At 43.2% G+C, this 22,865-nt stretch overlaps 1 protein-coding gene across 1 annotated transcript; it reads left to right on the top strand.

The window, feature by feature from the left end:
• The first annotated feature begins 228 nt into the window (after positions 1–228).
• On the top strand, positions 229–15,521 carry PLEKHS1 (pleckstrin homology domain containing S1). The gene is made up of 15 exons (XM_041461139.1): positions 229–265; positions 2,366–2,500; positions 2,923–3,014; positions 3,106–3,212; positions 4,571–4,705; positions 5,817–5,889; positions 6,563–6,670; positions 7,339–7,434; positions 9,083–9,196; positions 10,139–10,254; positions 11,555–11,764; positions 11,990–12,091; positions 12,495–12,630; positions 13,378–13,470; positions 15,136–15,521. The coding sequence occupies exons 1-14, from the start codon at positions 229–231 to the stop codon at positions 13,444–13,446; spliced, it is 1,530 nt and encodes a 509-aa protein (XP_041317073.1). The 3' UTR covers positions 13,447–13,470; positions 15,136–15,521.
• The last annotated feature ends 7,344 nt before the right edge of the window (positions 15,522–22,865 follow it).

The following is a 22,865-nucleotide window of genomic DNA, read 5'->3' as shown; positions in this document are numbered from 1 at the left end:
AGCCAGGTTGCTGAACAGTGATTTAAAAAGCTGCAGGGTGTTTCAGCTTTTTTCCCCTGATCAAATTTATGACTATATTCTATTGGAAAGCAATTCCCTTGCCACCTACAGGATTAGCCAGATGGTTTAGTGTGTAAATCCACTTTCATTATTGATGCACTGAATGTTTCTGGAGAGAAACCCAAAAATTCCCTTTCAGCCAAAACTGACACTGAAATTACCTTGGTCATGACGTGGGCAGCACAAGAAATCCTGCTTCACCATTGTATGTTTAACTAAATGCTCTTTAAATCTGAAATTGGTTTCAATTTATGGCACTTTTATGATCTTTTAGGGCTCTTACTGCTGCTTTATGTTCCAGCCATGGGTGGATATTAGGCTTTAGAAACAGGTGGGGAAATGAAGGGACTGTTCAGAAAGCTGAACCAACAAAACCAGGCTGTCTCCAGGATTTTTTTCTGTGTGGGGGGCATTTATCACTGCCTCAAATGGGCATATTTTTCATTGCTTCTAAGTGAATATTAATCCTCTGGATTTCCCCTTTCCAGAGCAGTCTTTGTTTACTTCCCATGCAGAAACAGGAATTTCCTTGTGGGTCATGTTTCAGGGTGTTTGTATTTATACATGGATTATAAGAGGGCAGTCACAATGCAGGGCAAGGTCTCATCGTGTTTTGCTGCAGGAGGCAGGACAGGGAATCTGGACTTACTTGAAGGTGTACTTCTCTAATAACCTCCTTCACCATGAAGACATTTTGCTTGTAAGTATTAACACAGTTTGTTTTCCTTATCTTGGAAATTTTTGAAGTTTTATAATAGCTTTCATCATAATGATTTGAGGCATTTTATTTGCATTTTGACTGAAATGTCTCATTGCATTTCAAAAGGTTTGAAGCAATCAAATCCCTTAATGCCTGGCATACAAAAATCTGAGGGGGTATAATCATGGAATTGGCATTTTCTGTTTTGAATTACACCTATTTACAATGTTGCTTTCTGTTGAAAAGACAATTAGATGTAACAATTAAAAGCTTTTTCCCAAAAGGCAGAGTGAGATAGCACAACTAATCTCACAGGTGTTTGTCTATCCATGCAAATCTTGACTTTTACTGACATCCAGAAGAGACTTTTATCCTGTCAGAGACTCTTGGAACATTGTTTTGTAGTAATTGCATCGTTTGCCAGTTGAGGTGACTGTCAGTCACACTGAACAGAACAATACATTGCCTTTCATTGCAACCCCAGGTGTGTGCCCCTACTATTGACTTTGTGTACTGTCATTTTTAGTTTTGGAAATTGCTTTTTTGTCCTTTTATTTTTCTGGTAGGCAACAGATGAAAACCCTAGAAGCAAATTTCATAACAGTTTATCACGGCATTTGGACAACAAATCTTTCCTCCCAAAAGGCAAGAATTGCAAAGGTTTCCCCGAAAAAAAAAAAAAAAAACAGAAATGTACAGAAACCTCTGATGTACCTAAGCTTGCAGTGGGTCATTCCCATTTAGATTCTGGAATATGAGGAATGAAAGTTTATAGCTTTAGTTGTGTCTCAGGGGTAAAATTCCATGTGTAACCCACCCCATTCCTGACCAGCCTACTCCTGACTGGACCATGTTTACTTTTGGCACCATGGAGAAAATCACTGAAGAAAGAGAAGCACAGGAAAGCCCTTAAATCTCTCACTGCAGCCAGGGTTCTCAGTAAAGAACCAGGGAGCAGCACTTGTAATCCTTCAGATTTTCCCAGGAGAGGCTCTGTGGCTTCAGGTGGCACGAGGGAGTCTGTGTAACCTCCTTGTGGGTACAACAACTTCCAGCCAAGGTCTGATTTTGCAGGGAATGAGAGTTCTGGGGTAAGGCAAAGGGAAACTTTTGAAAAGGCATTGTATTATTACGACAAACTTGCAAATTATTAAAATTGCCATAGTATTATAACTGTATATTCTACATATATTTTAAACTCTTTAGGCCAAGCTATGCCAGTTTTATACAGGACTGATCACACTGGCAGGGCAGTGTCAGAAACATACATGGAGGCAGTATTCCTAGGTTACAGGTGTTGTCACCAGTGCAAAGAAAGGGCCAAATGAAATTCTCTTGGCAGGTCTCATCACTTCTAGGCAAATCATCTTTTTGGCTCATAAAAGTGGATAATATTTGTTATTTGTAATTTTTTGACTGTATTATAAAATAACAAATATAGCATATATTTGTGTATATATAATATGAAATTATTTATAAAGTGTATAATTTAATATGAAATTATTTATAAAGATGTTTAAATTAATAGTTATTATGGCTGTTTATGTATTTTGATCATCAGTATGGAAATTAACCATTGTAAGATTTTTGTTATTTTCTCAACAGCAATTGTGTGTGCAGTGAAATGCTGCTCTGCAGCAAGAAAACTGAAAGGAATTAGCTTCAACATTTTTGCTCTTTTTGTTATCTGGGTGGAAGAAACAATCAGGATGGCTTCTACAAATAAAATAAATTCTGCAGGTACAAAATTTCTAATATTAAAATTTGTCAGTAGTAAAGTTGTGAGATCCTCTATCCTTAGCTGACTGAATGCCACCTATGAATTTCTTTAGGGGTGTATTTCAGATTACTGATTATGAAGATAAATAACACCAGACCCCAAAAGTTAAATAAGATCAGTTAAATAAGACAGCAGCTCATGATATCTTCTGAGCCCCTACATTTTCACAACTATGACTTTGCAGTTTGGGCCAGTTGTCAGCATTAACATCAGGGAAGCAGGGCCTGGCTCTATATTTTACAGCCTTGATTTGTGTTTGTCTTATGGCCATTTAAGCACAGAAGCCCAGTGCTAAGCAACAATTTCCAGTTCAAACAGGTCTTTTTAAAGAGATAATTGGCAGCAAGTTAAGTAATGGTGCTGTTCATTTCTCTTTGATTAGTGAGAATTCAAAATATATTTTGCCCTGAAGGTGAAGTCTGCAAGCACGGATTCCTCGTCAAATCACCACCTCACCAACTTTTCAGCTCACAGGTATACTAGCACAAATTAGTCATATTTCAGCAATCCCTCATATCTGCTGTCCTGAATTTTAATGAGACACAAATTTCTTTCTCTTTGGCAGAATTCCTGGAAAAGGCGTCTGTTTGTCCTGTCCAAGTCCAACACAGGGAATTACATCCTGAAGTATCTAAAAGGCCAACACATAAAAGGCTCCATTGCTGTTGATCAGTATGTAGCTCAAATGCATCATCTTTTTTATTTTGAGTCATGTATCAGCACTCTTCAATGGCCACTGATTGTATAAGCACTTGTTCCTGACTGAACAAGGATTGGGCTCTTGGTTCAAGCCCAATGAGCTCCACAAAAGAGTCCCATGGGATCTGTAGGCTTTGGGTGCAACCATGATATATGTAGAAGTGAAAATCCTGAATTGCTTCATTGTAATTTACTTTTGTTTGAGTGATTGTGATGTATCAGCCAGTGAGATACCTGGCTTGGCTGCACGATCCCCCAGGCTGTGTTCCTGCAGTAGAGCACATTTCACCTCCTGTGCGGACAGCGCCATGCTTTCACTCACACGTGAAGCAGGACAGGCTGTGCCACTCTCAGCTGTGGCACACGCCCTTTCCCTGCTTGCAGCTTCACAAAGTGCTTTACAGCTTTGTGCAAAGGTCTCCTGACTTTCTTACAATCCTTTGGGCTGATTATGGTTGCTTGCTGCCTCTTGTTCTGCCAAGAAATTGCCCTGCTTGGCTCCTTTGGGTTGGTCATTTCCCTCCTGTCAGCACATGTCTACTGCAGCAAGACTGAGTGTCACTGGCTTTGGACTGGCACCCTTCACCATACCATGGGTGAAATATGTGCAAGAGAAACAGGAAATGTAATGGGAAATGTAAATATTTCCTGTCAGATCTAGAGGTTAATACTCCAGGCTCCTGGAATTGTTAGGCAAGGAGGTCACCCACCACATTGCTGTTGTGCTTCTTCCATTAAGAGGATTTACATTGTGAAGCTTCCAAAAATATTGCAGCTTGCTCAGTGGTCTGTGGTTACATTATTACCATAATTATTGTTGTTATTACTTTTATTAATTTGGCTTCTTGGAAGTTAATGGAAGTAGCGCTTCAAGTGCTTCAAGTATCCATTAAGAGTACTTCTGTTCCTCCTCCCCTCCATTAAAACACTATTAATATACAATTAGTTTCAAATCAAATCTATTGTTTTATAATGGCTAAAAAACTTCCACAAGAAATCTTTCTTACTATTGTTTCTTTTCAAGATTCTGAATTAAACCAAAACCCCCTTTTTCCAGAAATGAGGATCCAATGAGTCTGAGCACTTTAGAAAAGTTAATTTTATACTTTTACCTGCAGATTTTCTTCATTGAAAAGACCACCTCTTTTGAATGTGTGCATTTATTTTCTTGAGCAATTTTTTCTGTGGAAAAATGTTTAACTTTTCCCTTGCAGATCTCATTATGCTGTGCTCATAGTAAAATACGGACATGCACACATATATATGTGTGTTTACTTGTATGTAACTGTGTAGAGTTATAATGTTAATGTTTCCTGTGGTTATCTTCACAGAATCATAAGTATTCAAGTTGGCATAAGCAATGCTGAAATTATGGAAATGGTGAGGAAGATGTTTAAATGCCTTCCTGAGCAGGTGATGTCCATCAGCACGGGAAACAGATGTTACTACCTCATTGGAGAGAGCAGGTGGGCATGGCAGGATGTGACAGTGCTGTTGAACCCATGTAGCACTAAGCTGTGCCCCAAGGAAGGGTCCTGCTCCTTCACAGCCACTCCCCTTCTGTGTCTCAGCTCTGGGATGAGGTGATTCAGCTGCCTGACCCAATGGAAAGCAGCTTTTTTCTATGGCATTGTCTCCCCTTACTCGTGGCTGGGTTAATTTTTTGCTGGTCCAGGCAGGTGAGCTCACCTTCCCTGCAGCCACCCGGTCACAGCACCCAGCATGTGAAAGCAGAGGGAGCACAGGGCTGGCAGTGGCAGTGCCATTCCAAACTGTGCTGCTCGGGGCACAGGAAAGAGCAGAGACCTTTGCCTTCTCACCCAGCAGCTCCTGGGAGGTAGAGGAGGTTCTGCTCCTCATGGGTAAACAACAATATTGCCTGAAAACTGGGTTATTAATCAAGGGAAGCAGACTGAAGGCAAAACTTGTCCTGGAGGAAAACAGATCCCCAAAGTGCTGCTGCAGGGGGTGTAGTCCATGCTTTTTCAGGCTGGAATTGAGTCCTGAAGAGGGGCAGAAACTGTTTCTGTGGAGGTGATCAGCCAAAGCTCAGTTAGGTGAGGGAGGAGGATGTTTGTCACAGTGCTCCTGTACTGCTGGCTCCCAGCACCTCCTCTTCAGTTTCCCAGTCATGAGCACATCACGGGGAATTTTTGCTTTTTTGCAGAAGAGCAGCTGATGTGTGAAATTCTGATAAGAAGAAAAACACATACCTGGGTGCTACTTGAGCGTGCTACCCAATGCCTTCCCCTAGGGCGCGGCTCTCGCAGCCCACACTGGGGAAGCATTCCAGAATTAATCCAACTAAATCCACTGCAAGCATGAAAAACAGCTTCAACAGTCCTTTCATGACGTGTTTCTCATCCTGGTGGCCCAAATGCATTCCCAAGCCTTGTTAGCTCTCTGAGTCAGGCCTTGCATCTGGCTGTGACCACATAAGCACTCTTTCCTGAAACCCAGGTGTGCAGGGTTTTGGGAGTTTTTGTTTTGGGCCCCATGGAAGAAGTGGGTAGGCAAAAGAATTGCCCTTGTGTGTTACCTGTCAGTAAGTTTTCACTCCTCTTGTTCCAACTTCAGGCAGGAAATAGACGACTGGGTCACTCTGGTATCTTCAGTCTGCAGGGAGGACAAAAGTGGATGCTGCCCTCAGGTGACATGTTACTGTACTTTATTTCAGAAAAAAAAATTTAAAAAGTATTTCTTTTTTTCATTACAAAGCTGTGCAAAGGAATTTTCCTGATCTTTGCCTCGCAAGTTGCCTCTGACCTTGGTTACTCAGAAATTCATTTTCATATAAATCCTGTACCCTGGCTTTATGCATCAAGCATTGCACAGTCTGTCTGCACTGGGATTGATTTTACATTAAAGAAATCTCTTTGAAGAGGAAGCTATATGGAAATTAGGGGAGGATTGATATTATGCTGCAATGAACCACACCTGTGATGCATCAGAGTGAAAACTTGTGTTATACTTAGTGGGTGCATTTCGGATATATTTACATGTTGTTTTACATCAGTCTGTCAATGTTATGAATCAGCTGGGAGCCCTGGTAGTTCAAGCTCAGGCCCAAGGTTCTGCACTTGCCAGCCAGCCAGGCCCACCAGTTTAGGCTCAGCACTAAGCTGAGTCTCACTCACACCCCTGCAGCTTCCACACAGCTCAAAATGCAAGCAGGGCAAATTTATGTCTGCCTAAAAAATGCCATGCAGACAATGCCTCTGAGCCATTAGCAATAAAATTTGCTCTAGTGAGATGTGTCAGTACATTTTAGCCCACACCCAACAGGTGCCTGTTTTCTTATACTGTTTTTCCCTTATTTCTAGAACCAAGATCTTCCAAATGCAGAAGTCAGAAGCCGGACTTCCTCTTTGCCACTATTCTTGAATTCCACAGATATGGCCAGCCTTCCAGACAGGCCAAGCTACCAGAAGGTAAACAAATTAACTGTCCTTAATAAAGAGTCTGTGCCTAGGCATGACTGTGGCATTTCTTTTGCACAGTTGGGTTTTTTCCCATCAAAAGCTGTTCCGAGTTTCTGCAGTGGGTCTCTGGGTAGTCTCTTCTGGTGGGGACCCTGACTGGGACCTGGGTGTAGCACCACAGAGCCCCCACAAGGGAAATACTTTAGAGGCAAGTCTGCATGTAAGTGAAGGCAATGAGAGACAATAGTCACTGCTTGTCTCAACTGACTGGCAAATTTTAGTGAGCATTGAGTAAACTCCTGAAGATTTGCTTTGACACGCCTTGGCAGAGGCATGTGATGATTGTTTTGGCAGCTGCTAGCCACATTCCTCCTGATTTGTGATTGTGCTTTTATTTCTCTCTCTCTTTTTAGGCTGTAAAGCTTAGAGGAGAGTTCAGATCCAATTCCTCTCTGCCTTACTGACTTTCCCCTCGATATTTAGATAGAAGGGAGGTAAAGCATTGCTGCTGTCCCACAGCAATTGCAGTTCAGTGTCAGGGTGAAATAGCAGTCAAGGAATTGCTGTTTCTGTAGTCACAAAGCTCTGTGCAATGGCTTGGTGACAGGAAGCTGAATGTGGGTCAAGCACCTCCAGTGTATCTTTATGAGGAGTCAACTTTTTTCCTTTTTATACAGGAGAATGGTTCCTCAGAAGACAAGAACAGGCCTTATTCAGATCCTGGTCCCCATCAGGCTCAGTGTGGCTCACCAAGAGGAGTTTTTCCAAGCCTGGTGAGCAGAACAAATCAAACAGCTCTTGCCTTGTTCCATCTGCAAAAGTGAATATTGGATTTTATCTCACCTGGGTATCTGTGACCATAGATTATCCACCTTCTTTCCTAGCACATCAAGTTGATTTCCTCTATGAAAGCTTCCTAAATATTTAGTCTGTTTTCTTGTTTACTGCTGAAAATGATCTCCTAAAAACTTGCTTGAAATACCTGTGTCCAGGGGTTTTGGAGTCAGAGCCTCAGTTTCTGTGCAGCAACTGCAACTTGTGGCAGCTCTCGCAAACTTGATGGAGAAAGGTCTGCATTTACAGTGGTTGAGGATTTGTCCCTCCCTGCACATTTCTCAGCTCTGCCACAGTTGTTCCTAAATGGTTTTCAGCCTTTGCCAGTAGCAATCGAGTCAGTGTAACTAAATTACAGAACAAGAGCTTGTTAAATTGAGGCACGTCTTAGAACTGACCTTCTGTCAGCATTAATATGTCTTCAAGTAATTTCACTTCCATATCTAGCAGGAGTGATTTGGAAAGATAAAAAGATGAATGTTATCTTGTATTAGTGGCTAAATGTTCTGACCTGTGTTCCCTGAGCTGGTGCCTGCAGCAGTTTTCCTCTGCCATGGATTGCTGCCTTTGCAGCAGAGTCAAGAGGACAGAAGGCACAACCAAGGCTCTACCAGACCACTCTGCAGCTTAAACCCATCTTTACTGACAGTTTATGCATTGACCTGGAGTGGCTGAGATACAGGGCAAAGAATCTGTTCTGCTGTCACAGCTAGCAGGGTGGTAAATCACGTGCTGCAATCACCATCCTTGTACATAGGCTGACAGCAAGTGTGAGATCATACAGCCAAATTTAGTGGAAAGAAGTGAATAGTTGAAACTGCATTGCAATGCCATGGGCAGTCAGCATAGCCCAGCTGATGCACAGGACTTTATAAAGTTGCAGTAATTAATTTGTGAGCTCTGAAATGCACTGAGTTAACCCTTGGTCTGATTTTAACCAGTCCTGCTCTGGTCAGAATGTCAAGAATTTCTTTGTGTCTCTTCCTTATACATACCTTTCCTGTCTTATTCATTAATTCTTCTCATACTTACAATGCCTCAGAGAGCAGGTAATATTATATGCAGCTGTTCAGGCTAAGACAGGCTGACCATGAGGGTTAGAAGATAAGGAATTTAGATTTTAGCTTTTTAGCCTGAAGCAGAGGGAATAGCACAAAGCTCATGTTTCTGTTTTGGCATGTGTGAAAAATAAATAACCTTGCTGTATAGAGAACAAGAAACAACAATATTTGTCCATTGGATAAAAATATTTCTCTTGCCTCATAAGTTTAACATCTGCTGACTTCTCTGGACCTATTCTCTGCTCAGTGACATGCAGACAGCTGACTTCCTTACTAACCCCTTGTAATTACTTCCTTTTAGCAGTGTGAGTCCCCATTTCAAGCATCTGATGTGTTTTGCTTTTTATTGGTGGTTCCCTCATCCAGGCTCAGATCTATTTGTTAAGTAATTGTCCCTCATGCAAACAGGATGTATCTTACCATGTTTTCTGTGAATATTTGCTGATTCTGTTGCTTCTCCACAAAAAGGAAAAATGCATGTTAATCTGTATAACTGAGCCTGTTAAATACAAACCCATTCTTTCAGCAGGAGAAAATTCTGGGAAGCAGTGAGGAAAACCTGCTATTGTCAGATCCAGAGGAAAACATGAAAAAGGATGAAGAAGATTATTACCAAACTCCCAGCAATATTTTAGCTAAGGTAGTTTATCAGCTGTGAGTTCTGCTGCTCTGTTAACAGCTCCAAGGACACAGGAGACATTTAATGAGCCAAAGAGGAACTGGTAGGAGGAACCACTTGTACTTTGCAAAAGGAATACATAGATAAAGCAATAGGTAATAGACCTTTCATTTATACAAGAAGAAAAAAAAAAATACACTAGACTCATTCAAAGGATCTTCCTGGTACAAAGTGGCATTTTGACAAAAACATTGCTGATTTTGTTGAAATTCCCCAAATTGACTGTTTCATTGTTAATGGCTTTTGCCTATTGTATAATGGGGTAGGGTTGGGGTTTTTTTCTGAAATTGGAAGCTTCATTTAGAGAATGTAACAGTACATTAGTTTTATGTATTTTGAAATGTAATTCTGTTGAAAAACCAGTAAGCTGCATAAAAGCAGTACTTTTAAAACACTGCAGTACATTTTGGTATTCACATTTCACTGTGAAACAAGGCAGCAGGAGAAATCATGCTGTTAATTTTATACAAATTTTGGCACCCAATTTGGGAGGCTAATTTCAGGAGAAGTGGTCAGTTTTCTGCAGAAGTCACAGACTGTACATCTGACTGAAGGACATTAACAATGGTGGTGTTGTCACATAACCTAAGTGCTCTAGGTCAAGCATACCCAAAGTACAAGTCTTCTTTTTCAGTCTGCTTAAATTAAAAGGCAACAATTTTTCTTTTTTTTTTATATAGCTGGTCTCTGGCAGTGCCAATAATTCCAGCATTACCTTTTAAGTTTCAAGCACCTTTCTAGCTCCCAGTTTCTGGGAATTGACTGATTTGAGGAAACCCAGGCTGTATTAGCCAATATGTTTAAACAGCATGAACACTGAACAAAATAAGGAAATTAACAGGGGTTTCTTCTGTGGGCAGGGCAATGACATTAATGTCTTGTGTTGCTGCGTGTTTCTGACAGTGCACTAGTGAAGTACCAAAGCCTGACCCTACAGCTGAGTCTGATGTCCCTGTGCAAGAGAAGCCAGTGCAGCAGAGCCCAGTAAAGGAGAACATTTATATGTCAATGAAATCGCTGTAAGTAACAACTTTATTAAGGTTTTGGAAATTAAATGTGGCACAGCAATAGAGATAGAGCTGACATCTCTGGTATTTGCATAACAAGATCTGGAGGTTGCATCTCGTTTGAATGAGTCCTTTTTGGGTCTTAGTTCACAAAGTTCAGCATTCATGGGAACATTGGAGTCAAATTCAAACTCATAAACATGAAATTTAAGCTCACACTGCAGACTCCTGCACTTGCACAGGCTCTCACTATATAATGCAGCACCTTTTGTTGACTCATACTTTTTCTGGGTTTTCATGACAACAGCTCACCACTTTACTGAGTCACTGCAGCCAAACTCCCACAGCCTTTCAGACAGGCGCTCTCCAAAGCAGGCAGCATTATCTAGAGGTTAAAAGAGAAAGGTAGAGATGGGGCATTAGCTCCCAGCTTTTCCATGAAGAAGTTGTGTGGGTTAGGACACATCCTCCCTCATTTTGCCATCCAAAGAGCAGCTCTGTTGCTGTGTGTTTTGAAGGTACAGTGTTTGCCACATCACAAAGAAGGACCTGAACTTTGTGTCACAGTTCTAGGCCACAGGGAAACTTTACAACCTGCAAAATATAGCACTGAATACTGCAGAGAATAGTCCCTGCAGGGTAAGGCTCCTCCTGAGCCAGAGGAGGGGTCAGTAGCTGACAGCTGTGGTCTGACACCTACAGACAGATCTTGGGCCACATGGAGGGAGGCAACTGGAAATGCAGACCCACGAACCAGACAATCCCAATAGATTAATTCAAGCCTCTCTGTGTCTTTGGGACCCCCCAGAGGGGATAACTATAAAAACTTCACAAGGTTATGCCATCTGAGTTAAAATATACCCAGAGCAGCTTTTGCTACTAACCCCAGTCTTGTTTGGGGCACAATGGGGAGTCAGCTCCAGGCAATATAAGGCATATCAAATAAAACTAAAATTATTTCAAGTAGTTCTGAGTTATCACATCTCCCAAGGGACAGCTTTACATCCCTGCAGAACCCAGTACAGCCAAGGCCAACAATCTGTACTCAGTTTCTTTGTCAAGGCATGCTGTTAGCTGAAATGTTTCCAGACTTAATAAATAGTTTTTGCATACTGAAAACTTTTATTTTGAGATTTATGATCCATATTTAGAAGAGATGTTTATTTTACTTAGATTTTATTTTGTCCACTGGATATTCTACAAGAACTTGTTATTCTTTGCTTTATTAAGGACTGCTTGATCCAGCTTCAAACACAGCAAGAGTGCCAGGAATTGTCAAACCCCTTAATTTTTTATCATCATTCCTCTTTAGTAAGCTGCTGGATGAGACATGCCAGCTCACGTGCAGACTTGATGGGCTCCCATCCCCTCCCGAATGCCAGAACAACAGTGCATGTCCAAGAGACTTGGAAGCAGACAAAGACACAAAATTCCCAGAAAGCAGCACCAGCCTGCAGCCGACCATCCAGAGGAGGCAAAACTCATTACCCCTCTCAGTGGTTCACCTGTCTATACTGCTCAGGTAAATGTCTTCTCCAGCTGGTAGCAGAGGAGACAGACGTGTTCATGGGTTCCATCTTGCCAAGCCTCTCAGCATTCCAGAGGCACCTTAGTCATGCTTTTAGTCACAGCATTTAGTTTTAGGGAGTCTGCAAGGAGCAGGGAGTGGGACTCAATAATCCTTATGGGTTCTTTCCAATTTGAGCTTTTCTGTGATTCTGTGGTCTCTGGTGTTTTTCTCTCACAGTCAAGTTACAGACGAGATGCAGCTGCAGAAGTTGGATATTTTCGTACCCCTGGCTGATATCAACAATTACCTAAAATTTACTGAAGCAGCAGGACGAATATGGTAAGTGTGGATGTCTTGTGGCAGTGCCTGTGAGATGGGAATAAGTGACAGGCACAGAAGTGTTCAACTGCAGACACCCACGTGCAGTTTTGGCAGGGCAGAACAGGGCAGGGGCAGTGCTTGCTGGCACTTCAGTGATTCCTTCTGCTCTCTCCGATTCTTTTTATGAGTTTGTATTTCAAATGCTGTTGTAAAGAAGAATCCAACATGCTGTGTAATAATTAGTGACGGTTTCAACCAGAACCAGACCAAAAATTTACAAATTTTTGTAAATTTAAAAATTTACAAAGTCGTTGAACATGTGTGTCATTTCCAGAGGGCAGCCCCATAAATGCAATCCTGTCCAGAAAGTGCAGTGATACAGGATATCCTGTGTGTTTCCTTTGTTGTCTGCCCTCCACAGCATCTCACAGTGGGCTGGTCCCCGCAGGCTGGGGTGTTTGTTTAACCACGGGGACCACGTGGTGGCTGTGAATGATCTGCAGCCCCAGGGTGTGGAGGAGGCTTACTTCTTCATCAGCAGGTCCATGAGAAAGGAGGTAAGCTTGACTAACCTTGACTCAAATATATCAAGCTAAATGAGAAAGCAATTCCCCTTTTTGCATTTCAATTCAAACCAGTTTACTCTGGGGTAGGTTTGGCGTGAATAACTCCAGCACCAATATCTCCTCAGCATCATTCTGATGTGGTGTCTTGTATTCCTGAGCTGTGTGGGGAACACAAGGCCAGCACTGCAGAGTTTGAAGAAGACTGAGCAACAACAAGAGATGTTACTGGGCAACCATAAACTAGAGTTACTTGGGATTTTTATGCCTAATGCATATAAATTGCAAGTTTTGGGAAATAAACCATTGCCTCCAGTGGATGTGTCGTTGCTTATAGTGGTTTGGGTATTGAGGCAGAGCCCTGGACTCCTATGTCCTGTGGCTTATCAAGCACTACACATCTCCTTGTGTGAGACTGTGTTTTTTGAAGAACCTGGGACATTTCTAAGATGTTCTTTAACCCAGCTGTGATCCACAACATGTTTCTGAACGCATATTTCAGTATTCAGGTTCATGACCCATATCCAGACACGTTCATATTTGAATTCTGCTGAGAAGGTTGAGGTCATGAGATGTTATTGCTATCTAAAGAAAGGAACAGCAGTCTCAGCAAGGAAAAAAACCAAACTCATCTCTCTTTATGGAGAATTTTTATTTAGCTAGTTCAAATACAAGTCAGATTGTTGCACAAATATTGATCAGATATAACAAGCTGTAAAAATGTCCTTTTTTCTTTTTAAGGTGAAACTTACTGTATGTAGGATTCCACATTCAGATACCTTCCATGCTAAAGGCTGCTCATGTTCCTGAAAAAAAAATTACCTCAATGATTAAGTAAGTGCCAAAACTCAAGGGAAAAAATCAGGGAGGAGAAGGTGATATATGTAGAGATAATCATCTTCTTGAGCTGCCAGACATCTTCTGCTGCTGAAGTACAAAAAATGGAGAATGTGGATTTCAATTTATGTCCTAATAACTTATTTTGTGGCATGAATGGCATGTGTTTAGCTTATATTTCATGTTGGCATGTATTTCTGTCATATGGAAGAAAATGAGGGTCAGATAATTTATGTGACCTTTGCGCTGTGTATACTTTTCATTTCATCGGATATACTGGTTTGTGCCTCTGCTCACCTCTTTACACTGAGTTACAATGGTTTATTAGTGAACTTCTAATCAGCTAGAAGTGGGCAAACAACCAGCATTTGGACTAAAGCTGTGTTTTCCCTGGATTCCCCTTAGCTACAGAAAGGCTCAAGTGAGCTAGGAGCTGCAGTGTGGAGGAAAGGCTGGTGTATAAAATGTTGTGCAGGGATTCAGTGGGGTCTCCTTGTGTGTTATGCCCCTCTTATGATCCAGCCACAAAAGTGCATCCAAGGGATGGCAGGAAGAAGAGCTGGTTGGAGAAAGGATGTGTCCGGAGCACCTTTGGGTTCATTGACAGCAAAGATAAGCCCTAAATGAAAAAGGAACGAATGGATTTGGGAGAGAGAAGGGCTGGCCTGCTCTGTGAAAAGTAAAGACAGCTGGGAAAACCACAGAGAGAAATCATGTATCTGAAAGCATGTGCTCTCATCCCAGTGCACAGTTCACTGCTTCTCACAGAGAATGTTTTGATGCTACCAAGCAGTAGCACAGGGATGTCACTGGTGCAGCAGGATCTCCAGAGCAAGTGCTCATTTGTTTCCCAAACAAGGATTTTTCCTGTAAATATTTATTTGTGGAAATGCCTTGCTTGCATTGTTACCATAGAAACATGACCAATTTTCAGCTGGTAGCCCAGCAAAAGGAAATTGATAAGGAACTGCCTTCAGGAGTGCTCCAGTGGATGCCAAAAGGGAGTTTTGTCCCGTCCTAGAGTGACCTCTGTTGCTTACAGCACCATGGTGTGACATGGCAGAACACATACCTGTGCCCTCTATGAACATGGACACTCTGTGTGGGAATTTTTACACACCCATACTGCTGTAAAATAGTGGCAATATACACTGGTGTGGCAACAGACAGAATCACTGGGTTTGAGTACTGATCATTTCATCTTGCCAGACACAACCAAAATAACTACTGGGTTTAGCAGGCACAGGATTACTGATATGAAGAGATTTATATAAGCTTTGATTGAGGTGGATTTGGCTCAAAGGAGGTATTTATCCAGCCTCCAACTGAATAAGGCCAAATTGGCTACTATGGTAAGGAACTAAACTCACTAAAAATCAGCATTGGTGCAACTTAATTCAGTAGTAAATTTGACAAATTTGCTGGACTTAAAAAAAAATAATTATAAAATTTTATTCAGCTGAAGATGAAAACAGCATCAGTAACTCAAATAGGCAAACACAAATATGTATATAATCTCTTCAGACTCAGCTTATTTTCAAAAGATTAATTTCCAGACTGAATGTTTCCACAGCCTGTCACTTCTGCCTTTGAGATAAGAGTGTTCAGGACATGCTTGTTTCTCAAGGTGGAAAGGATCACATTTTGATTTTTCTGTTTCAGTGCTGTTCAAAGGCCTGTTTGTGCTGAATTCTGCATAAATACAGAGGGAACTCCCAGTTCTGGAACTACAGAGGCTGAAAATGGAAAACACATTCCTTGGGAGCACTTCTCCAAAGCTGCTGTGGGAGTCCTTTGCTCTGCACTGCTGCTTTGAGCACAGCAAATCCATTTCTGCCCAAGGAGCCCCTGAGGGATGGGATGCCTGGCTGTCACCATCCAGGGCTTCTTCCAGCCCTGAAACTCTGTCAGTCTGCTAGGACAGTCCTCATGGCCTGAATCCTAAAATCACAGATCACCTACGTCAAGAGCATCTGAGGATGTCGTCCTCAGCCTTTCCTGGCCAAAGTTTGCCTCAGCTCTTCTGAACTTTGGAAAAGGAAAGTCCAAACTTTTCTGTGTTGCTCCAAGACTCAATCTCTGTAAAATCAGGAAATTATTTTCTAATATTTATCCTAGACAATTTTTTCAGAAAATTAGCATGATTTTTTTCTTGCCCTGTTTTCAGTGGGCACAGGGAACATTTGGATTGCCACTGTGTGCACAGAAATCTTCATTGTGGAAGATATTTTTTCTATTCTCCCTTCTCTTTTTCTTAGACCAAACATCCTGCATTCTTCCATCTTTTCATACAGTTCCTGAAAATGGTAATGCAAGACAAATACCTTGTGTTTCCAATTATGGATGAACAGAGGAGGTGAGAAATTGAAATTTAAAGAATTCAATTCAAATTGAATTCAAAGAATTCAAATTCCTTTTGGTTTTCATCAGAAAGAAATCCAAAGCCATGAAGCAATTTCCTAGAACTTCAGAGAAACATTTCTCCAAAGAGGTGAATTAGTGAAGACTCCCCCATGGCAGTGGGAGAAGAGCCACCTCCATGGAACCTGCTGCTGAAGCAGATGCTGAGCACTGCATGCTGCACCTCTCAGCCATGGAAGAATGATACTTTTGGACAAAACCAGCATTTGGTTAGATATAGCATGTACAGAATAATTCCAGAATGTTTTAGAGAACTGGGGGATTACTTCTGTGCTTCAGTAAACAGTTACAGATGTGTGACTCCATAATTGATCATTATGTCAGTTTGCACAATGCTAAATGCAGATAATTAATGTCACATATTGGCTGATTCATAACGCTCACAGAGATCCAATATGGAAATGACATTGGTACAGTAAATTCTGGTAGGGTGTGTGAAGTTGTCTGCCCACATATGATTAATAAATGTCCTAACACTTTACAACACATTTGTGCAGCAAAACACCTCATTTTCTCCTAACACAGCCCTTCCTTGCCCTGCAAAGATTACCTCTAACTTCCCAGTAATGTGCAGCTGAGTCACTTAACAGCCCCTTTAAACAAAGCTTCACTTAAATAAAGATTTAGGTTGTTTCCCTGGCTGTTAATTTGTGGCACGTTCCTATGCTGCTCTCACTCATTAGTGGCTGCCAATATTTCCCCGTGGATTCCCAAACTTGACTCATGCTCTTTCTACTGCAGCATCTAGCTAGGAAGATGGCAATTGCCCAGGAGAAAAGCAAGTCCTGGAAGAGAGATACAGTAATGGTAAGGGAAGTCTCTAAATTGATGTGAGGTCATTGAAGTTAAGAAAAATAAAAAGCCCATTGAACAGAAAGCACAAACCAGACCACACCACCTCCACACTTCCTCCCAAGAACACTCCTGAGAACTGGGCTTGGAGTCAAAAAGTGATCAAGAGAGCACAGGTCCTGCAGGAGAATGAGTCCAGCCAGGGAAGGTTGTCTGTGCAGTGCCCACCCTGCAGTGAGCCAGAGAAAAGCTCTGTCTAATGGTTAATTCTCTTATTAGAGTCCCTCCAGCCTGGGGGATTGGAGGGATAGCTGTATATGTAATAGGGATATCTAAATACCTACATATTAACAGGGATAACTAAAAAACAATCAGACATACTTCAGTGTGGCTGGAATTTCTGCAAGGGGAGGCAAAGAGGAGCAGCTGCAGTAAAGGAGAGTGATGATACCCTGCACACTGCAGAGAGAGTGGATCTGTGGTGAGCTGGGGACACCAGGTGCTTAATCTGTGTTTTGCCCCAGATTTTCTGGTGACCTCAGGAGAGCCATTTCCTCACGCACACTCAGTAAAATTCAAGGAGTGGTTTCAGACACATTTGCATCATGCTGTCTCTTACCATGAATGTGATCTCCAGCACCACATTCAATACTAGGAATTGCTTTATCTCCCAGAAAATTCCTGGAAAAGCCTCCATCAGACCTGTATGTTACAGGCTTGAGGGTGAGTTCATCGATGCCCTGTGCTGTGGGGAAGTGCTGATGTGCTGGTTCCATGCCAGGGGAGAAGCCACCCTTGATGTCCTGCAGAAACTGGCTGACCTGGGTCCCTCCAGGCACTCTGTCCTGAGGGAGTGTGGGGTGATGTTCCCACTTCCCTGCAAGGAACTGGCTCACATCATCTGTGCTGCTCCTGGAAATCTGCACCAGCAGGGACTGTGGAAATCTTCCCAGTCACATGGATTCCTCCAGCCTTTCAGGCCCTTTAGGGGACACTAATATTTACAAAGGTGGTTCCCTGCTGGTGCTCCCTTGGCCAGAGCAGGGGCTGGAAAGTGAATGTCCTGACGGTCTGCCTTGGGTCGCTGGATATGACAGGGTAATCTGAGATGCTCCAAGGGCTTTTTTGGTTTGTTTCCCAGGGATGAACACTCCTTCCATGTACACGCCTCGCCGTAGCCAGCCACTTCCCTCCTGCAGGCTGGCCAGCACGTCACTGCGAGGAACTTGGGGCATGCCAGGCAGTTCCTAGAAATGCCACTGGAATTCTGAATGCTCCTTTTGGCCCCTTACCACCTTCTAAGTTATTGCATCCCTTAAAGAAGTGGAGAAGCCAGACAAGGTTGATAGAAATCTTTCATTCAGGAAGATCACTTTAAATGCAAACATACCTTCACTGTGAGGACCCTCAGTGACCAGGAGCCCTGTGCTTGCTGCTGACAGCTCCTTGGTGGCTCCACCTTACAGCAGGACCAGCACTTTGGGGGGCACCGAGCTGCTCTGGTGGCAGCAGGACTGGACTTGCCACAGCACGTGTCTGGCCATGTTCAGCTTTTCATCCTGGGGTGCCTGAGCTGATCTGTGCCTGGGAATTTGTTTTGTTTATAACCCAGCAGTGGAGGATGAAATTGAAGCATTGGTGGGAGCATTAAGATCACGGCTATCAGTGGTGCTAATCTTTTAAAATGTTGGATGTTTGTGATGTTCATCAGTAGGAACATCACTGAGCTACATCCTTTTTTTTAATTTCCTGCCTCTGTAAGTTTTCCCAATAAATCTGTTTCTGCTTATGCCTATAAAACACAGCACAAAGCCATGGTTTATGCCTCAAGGCTGTTGGAAGGATACTACCTCCTTCTGTGATGAGGGTTGCACAATTTTTTTTTTGAACAAGAGAAACCAATGTTTTTGAGTAGGTTCTCCTCAGCAGCATCTATTGATCAGCGACATATTCTACACCAGGACACTTTTTGCCAAAATAACCTCATTTATATGCTAAATGTCCTGAAATTAAGTGCCCTACAGGAATTTTGGCCTTCTGTCCTCCAATTTGCTCCTCCTCTATTTTATCCAATGTCCAAAGTCATTCTTCACAGATGTCATTTTGCTTCCAAGCAATTGCCTTTGTGCTCCAGTTTCTAAGAATAAAAGTGAATTCTGGCAGCGTAACATTTCTGAGAAATCCCCAGTAGTGGAAAAGTAGCTGGGGGGAGAACAAAGAGGAAGGTGAACTCAGTCATGAGGAACAACTATAAACAGCAAGAGGGACTGTGGATAGGAAAAAAAAAAAAAAGTCAAAGATGGTAAAAGAGGAGTTCTCTGCTGTAAGTACATTTTTGTTATACCTGGTGTTTTTAAAAAAAAAATTAAAAGTCTGCTTCAGGTTATTTCCCAGCATCAGACAAGTGGCTTTTTTTGTAGCATCTTCCCTCAAGGACAGCTAAAACCTTAAAAAACCCAGAGTAGATATGTGTCCAGTCTCTCTGGCACCTGGATGAAACATCCCCTGCACAGTGCTCTGGTCACCCTGGGACCTCTCCATCCATTTGTCATTTTAGGTTCTGCCAGTGGCACACGTGCTGATGATCACAGGCTGGATCAGTGCAGGGGTGTTTTGGCACAGCAGCCCGGAGGCAGGAGGGTGTGTGTGCCTGCAGGAGGGGTGGTCACTGCTGTCATCCCCAAAGGGGACCCACGCCAGTGCCCCACACGTGTCAGGGGGCTGTGGCACCACGTGGTGATGTTAGCTGTCCCTTTGGCTGTGTTTGGTGTGAAAAGTGGGCAAATGAGGCCCACTGGAGTTCCTGCAATGCCCCTTTCAGAGCCCTCACAGCTTGAACTGAACCTTTCTGGAGCTCGAGAAGTTCATGGCAGGTTCCTGCCCTGCTCCTCCAGGAGGGCCAAAGCCACGACACTGTCAGGGAATGGTGCCCAACCAGGAGGTTTAGAAATGTTCAGAATGCCAACATTCCCCTGAGTAACTCCAGCTGAAATGGTGGGGGGCTCTGCCAGTGGTGCTGGTGTGGGCAGGGAGGATGCAGACCCCCAGCTCCCCCTGACAGCAGCTCCATTCCCTGCTTGCCTCCCACCCTGCTGTCCTCAGCCTGACTTTTCCTGTGTTCTGAGTCATTCTTTGCCAAATGAGCCCCAAATAAGCCCAGGGGGCATCCCTGCTGCCCCCCACCCCACTAATCTTTTGGGGTAGTTAATAATTTCCTAATGAGCTGTCACTAACTGCATCACTGTCCTGCTGCATTCACCCCCTCCCTGCCACTCCTTGGTCAAACACAGAATACTTTGGGTTTATATGGCAGAAAATCAGCAACCTTCACACAGTACTGGAAATGTTTGCCATGTCCTGGAAGGCACCCATAGTCCATGACAGCCCTGCCTTGGCCACTGCCCCCCAGGCTGTCAGTCCATGCCCCAGCCTTTCTCGGGATGCCAATTGGCCCTACAGGTGAGCTCCAAGGAATGAGCTGGGCTGTGACATGGAGGTGTTAGTGGAAAACCAGGCTCCTGCTGTGCTGCAGAGCTCAGTTCCTCAGATGGTCGCTGGGTAGCAGCACAATGAACAGAATTCCAGCTTTCCCTCCCTTGTTCAGGCAGTAGATGTGACCAAGAGCAGGGCAGAGAGCCAAGTAAATAATAAGGTCTCAGTAACAAGAGAAATCCAGCCTGCCTCTCTCTGAAGAAGCCCTGCTGAGATAAATGCTCCAACCCATCTCTTCTCTGAAACAGGAGCTGCAAAGTGGGTCAGATCCTGCTGCTGGCACTGCTGTATTTGGGGAGGTCTCTGCCAGGAGCTGGAGTGATCAGAAAAAAAATCAACTTTGCTTCTCACAACAGAGTTCACTGAAATCCTGGCTTCTGCAGGGAGGAAGATTGTGGTGGACAAGCAGGAGGGGTGGGAGGCAGCAGGAGGCAGCACATGCAGAACCCCACAGCCAGCCCTGGTCTTGCTGAACTCGGCTCCAAAGTCACTGCTGCTGGCATTTGTGTCCTCGTGTCACCTTTTCCTCCAGGGCATTGCTTGTATCTTTTTCCCTGAGGTGGTGAGCTTTCCTCCTCTTCCATGCCGAATAAGCAAGACAACGTACAGAAGGAAAAGTGAATAAAGTTTAACCAAAATGCCAAATGGGGAAGCTTAGAGGTTTTTAAAACTGTTTGGTTTATATAAGAACTTATTGGAACCTGGCACAAACAAGTGCCTATCTGCTCTGAGATACCAGAGCAGATGTGACAGAGTGGAAAAGCCTTTTCCCTGCCAAAGTATTTGCTGGAGATTTGATAACAAGGTGCCATTGTACAACAGTGGGTAAAGGTCCAGAGTAGAAAGGAGAAAGAGAAGAGGCCTCCAGGCAGTGCAGGGCTCTGCCTTTGTGGGCTGCAGCTCCTCCACCAACCCTCCTGCCTGCAGACAGCAGGTAGAGCTGGTTGGATTCAGTGGGAAGGCAGCAGTCAGCTCTCCTGTGCTGTTTTCCTTCTCTGCAAACAGTGACAGACTGTCTTATCCCTGCATTTCTTTTAGAGGCTGAAATCTCCTAGATTTCTCTGCACTGCTGGGGAGAACATTAAATTCAGCACTCCAAATGCACATTTATAATCTGCACCACGATATGAAACTTAAGTACAAGACCTTCAATTTTTGATATTGGTACTGACAAGCTTTCAGTATTTCCTGTGAATTTCATTCATGCCAGTCATAATTGCCACTAGATACTAATACTGTGTGGTTTACAAACATTAATACTAAATGTTTTTGCAAACACACTTGGTTTGGAATGGTGTCCATTGAATAAAATGCCAAATTTCATAATTTCACTATAAATCCTTAACACATAAAGCAGCCTGTGACCCACCCTTAAAAGTAATGGTCTTATTTATTTTGGTTCTGAAATGAGAAGCAGCTGGTTTTCTGTAGCCAAGGAATGATGGAAATGTTTGGGCTGCATTCTCTTGTTCTCAAAACTCACCTGCTGGGATTTTTTTTCCCTCTACCAAAGAAAACTCAACAAAAGTTAATCAGACACAGAAAACACATCAAAGCAATAACTGCATCTTTAACCTGATATGGAAATAAGTCTCCCACAATCCTCCCAAAGCAGTGTTCAAATTCAAAATTCATGTTCAGTCAAAATCAATCCCTAACTGCATGAAGGATGTATCTGAAGTCACACTTCCTTAAAAAGAAAACAAATGGCAATATCCTACAATCTTTGCGAAGCTCATAGGAGCAGACAGGTTTGATCAAATAAGAGAAATCCTTTAACCATACCAATGACATCCCAGTTCCTTTCTCCACTCCAAGTTGCTATCAATTGTTACTTCACATCAAGGTTTAGAGAGATACCAGCACCTTGAAGCTCCCTTTAGCTGCCCGTATGCTTTTATTCTGCCATGCTACCCATGTGCAGCCAGCCCAGTGGTGGCCACAGGCCGTGGGTGCTTTCATTTATCACGGCCAGCCTGAAACCCAGCGCCAGTCAGCACAGCCACGAGCCGCTCTCCTCATCTCCCCTCTCTCCTCCTGCTACCCTTTTCCAACAGAGCTGCTTTTAGCTCATTTATCTGCCTGTTGGGGTGATACGTAATCAGAGCAGGAGTCCTGATGGGAAATACAAAGTGATCCTTCAGAGGGGCTGGCTTTGGAGGCCGCTCTGAGTGCTAGAGCTGTCCCTTTCACGGGCTGTGCCTCCTGCCCTGAGCCCGTCAGCAGCAGGCAGACAGGAACAGCCTCTGGGATGGGCACAGGCCCACCTTGCTTTACTGAAATCTATAGTATTTGTGTCAGTATAGACTGACTCCTCCACCCCCCTGTCCAGGGGACCCTGGTCTAGTGTTTCTATAGCACCACAGAGGTCTGAGTCCCCTCCACTGACTGAAAAGGTGGCACCTTTGCTGTAGGCAGATCCCCCACTCTCAACCAAAATAATAAATGCTTTAATTCATCCATCTCTAATGCCAGCACTGCCCAAAGACTGAAAAAAAAAAAATTCTTTATTAGGAAAAGTAGAGCCAGACTCAAAGTCCTAATTAATGACATCTGTACAATAGCACTGAAACTTGGTTTACCCCAGGTCTGCACTCCCCAAAGGACTTAAACTGCAGAGATCAGAGAGTTGTCCCTTGGGACAGCTCACTCACCAAGACAAGGGAAAAAGTATTGCCACACATCTT

The sequence above is a fragment of the Pyrgilauda ruficollis genome, unplaced genomic scaffold (assembly GCF_017590135.1).
Source record: "Pyrgilauda ruficollis isolate IOZ18807 unplaced genomic scaffold, ASM1759013v1 scaffold15, whole genome shotgun sequence".
Classification (NCBI taxonomy): domain Eukaryota; kingdom Metazoa; phylum Chordata; class Aves; order Passeriformes; family Passeridae; genus Pyrgilauda; species Pyrgilauda ruficollis.
This window is presented reverse-complemented; position numbering and strand designations above follow the sequence as displayed.

Bases quoted from the DNA above. Each gene is read 5' to 3' on its own strand.
- PLEKHS1 (XM_041461139.1), top strand. From the start codon at position 229: ATGACGTGGGCAGCACAAGAAATCCTGCTTCACCATT. The intron at 3,015-3,105 runs GTATACTAGCAC...TCTCTTTGGCAG, and splicing joins ACCAACTTTTCAGCTCACAG to AATTCCTGGAAAAGGCGTCT. The intron at 11,765-11,989 runs GTAAATGTCTTC...TTTCTCTCACAG, and splicing joins CACCTGTCTATACTGCTCAG to TCAAGTTACAGACGAGATGC.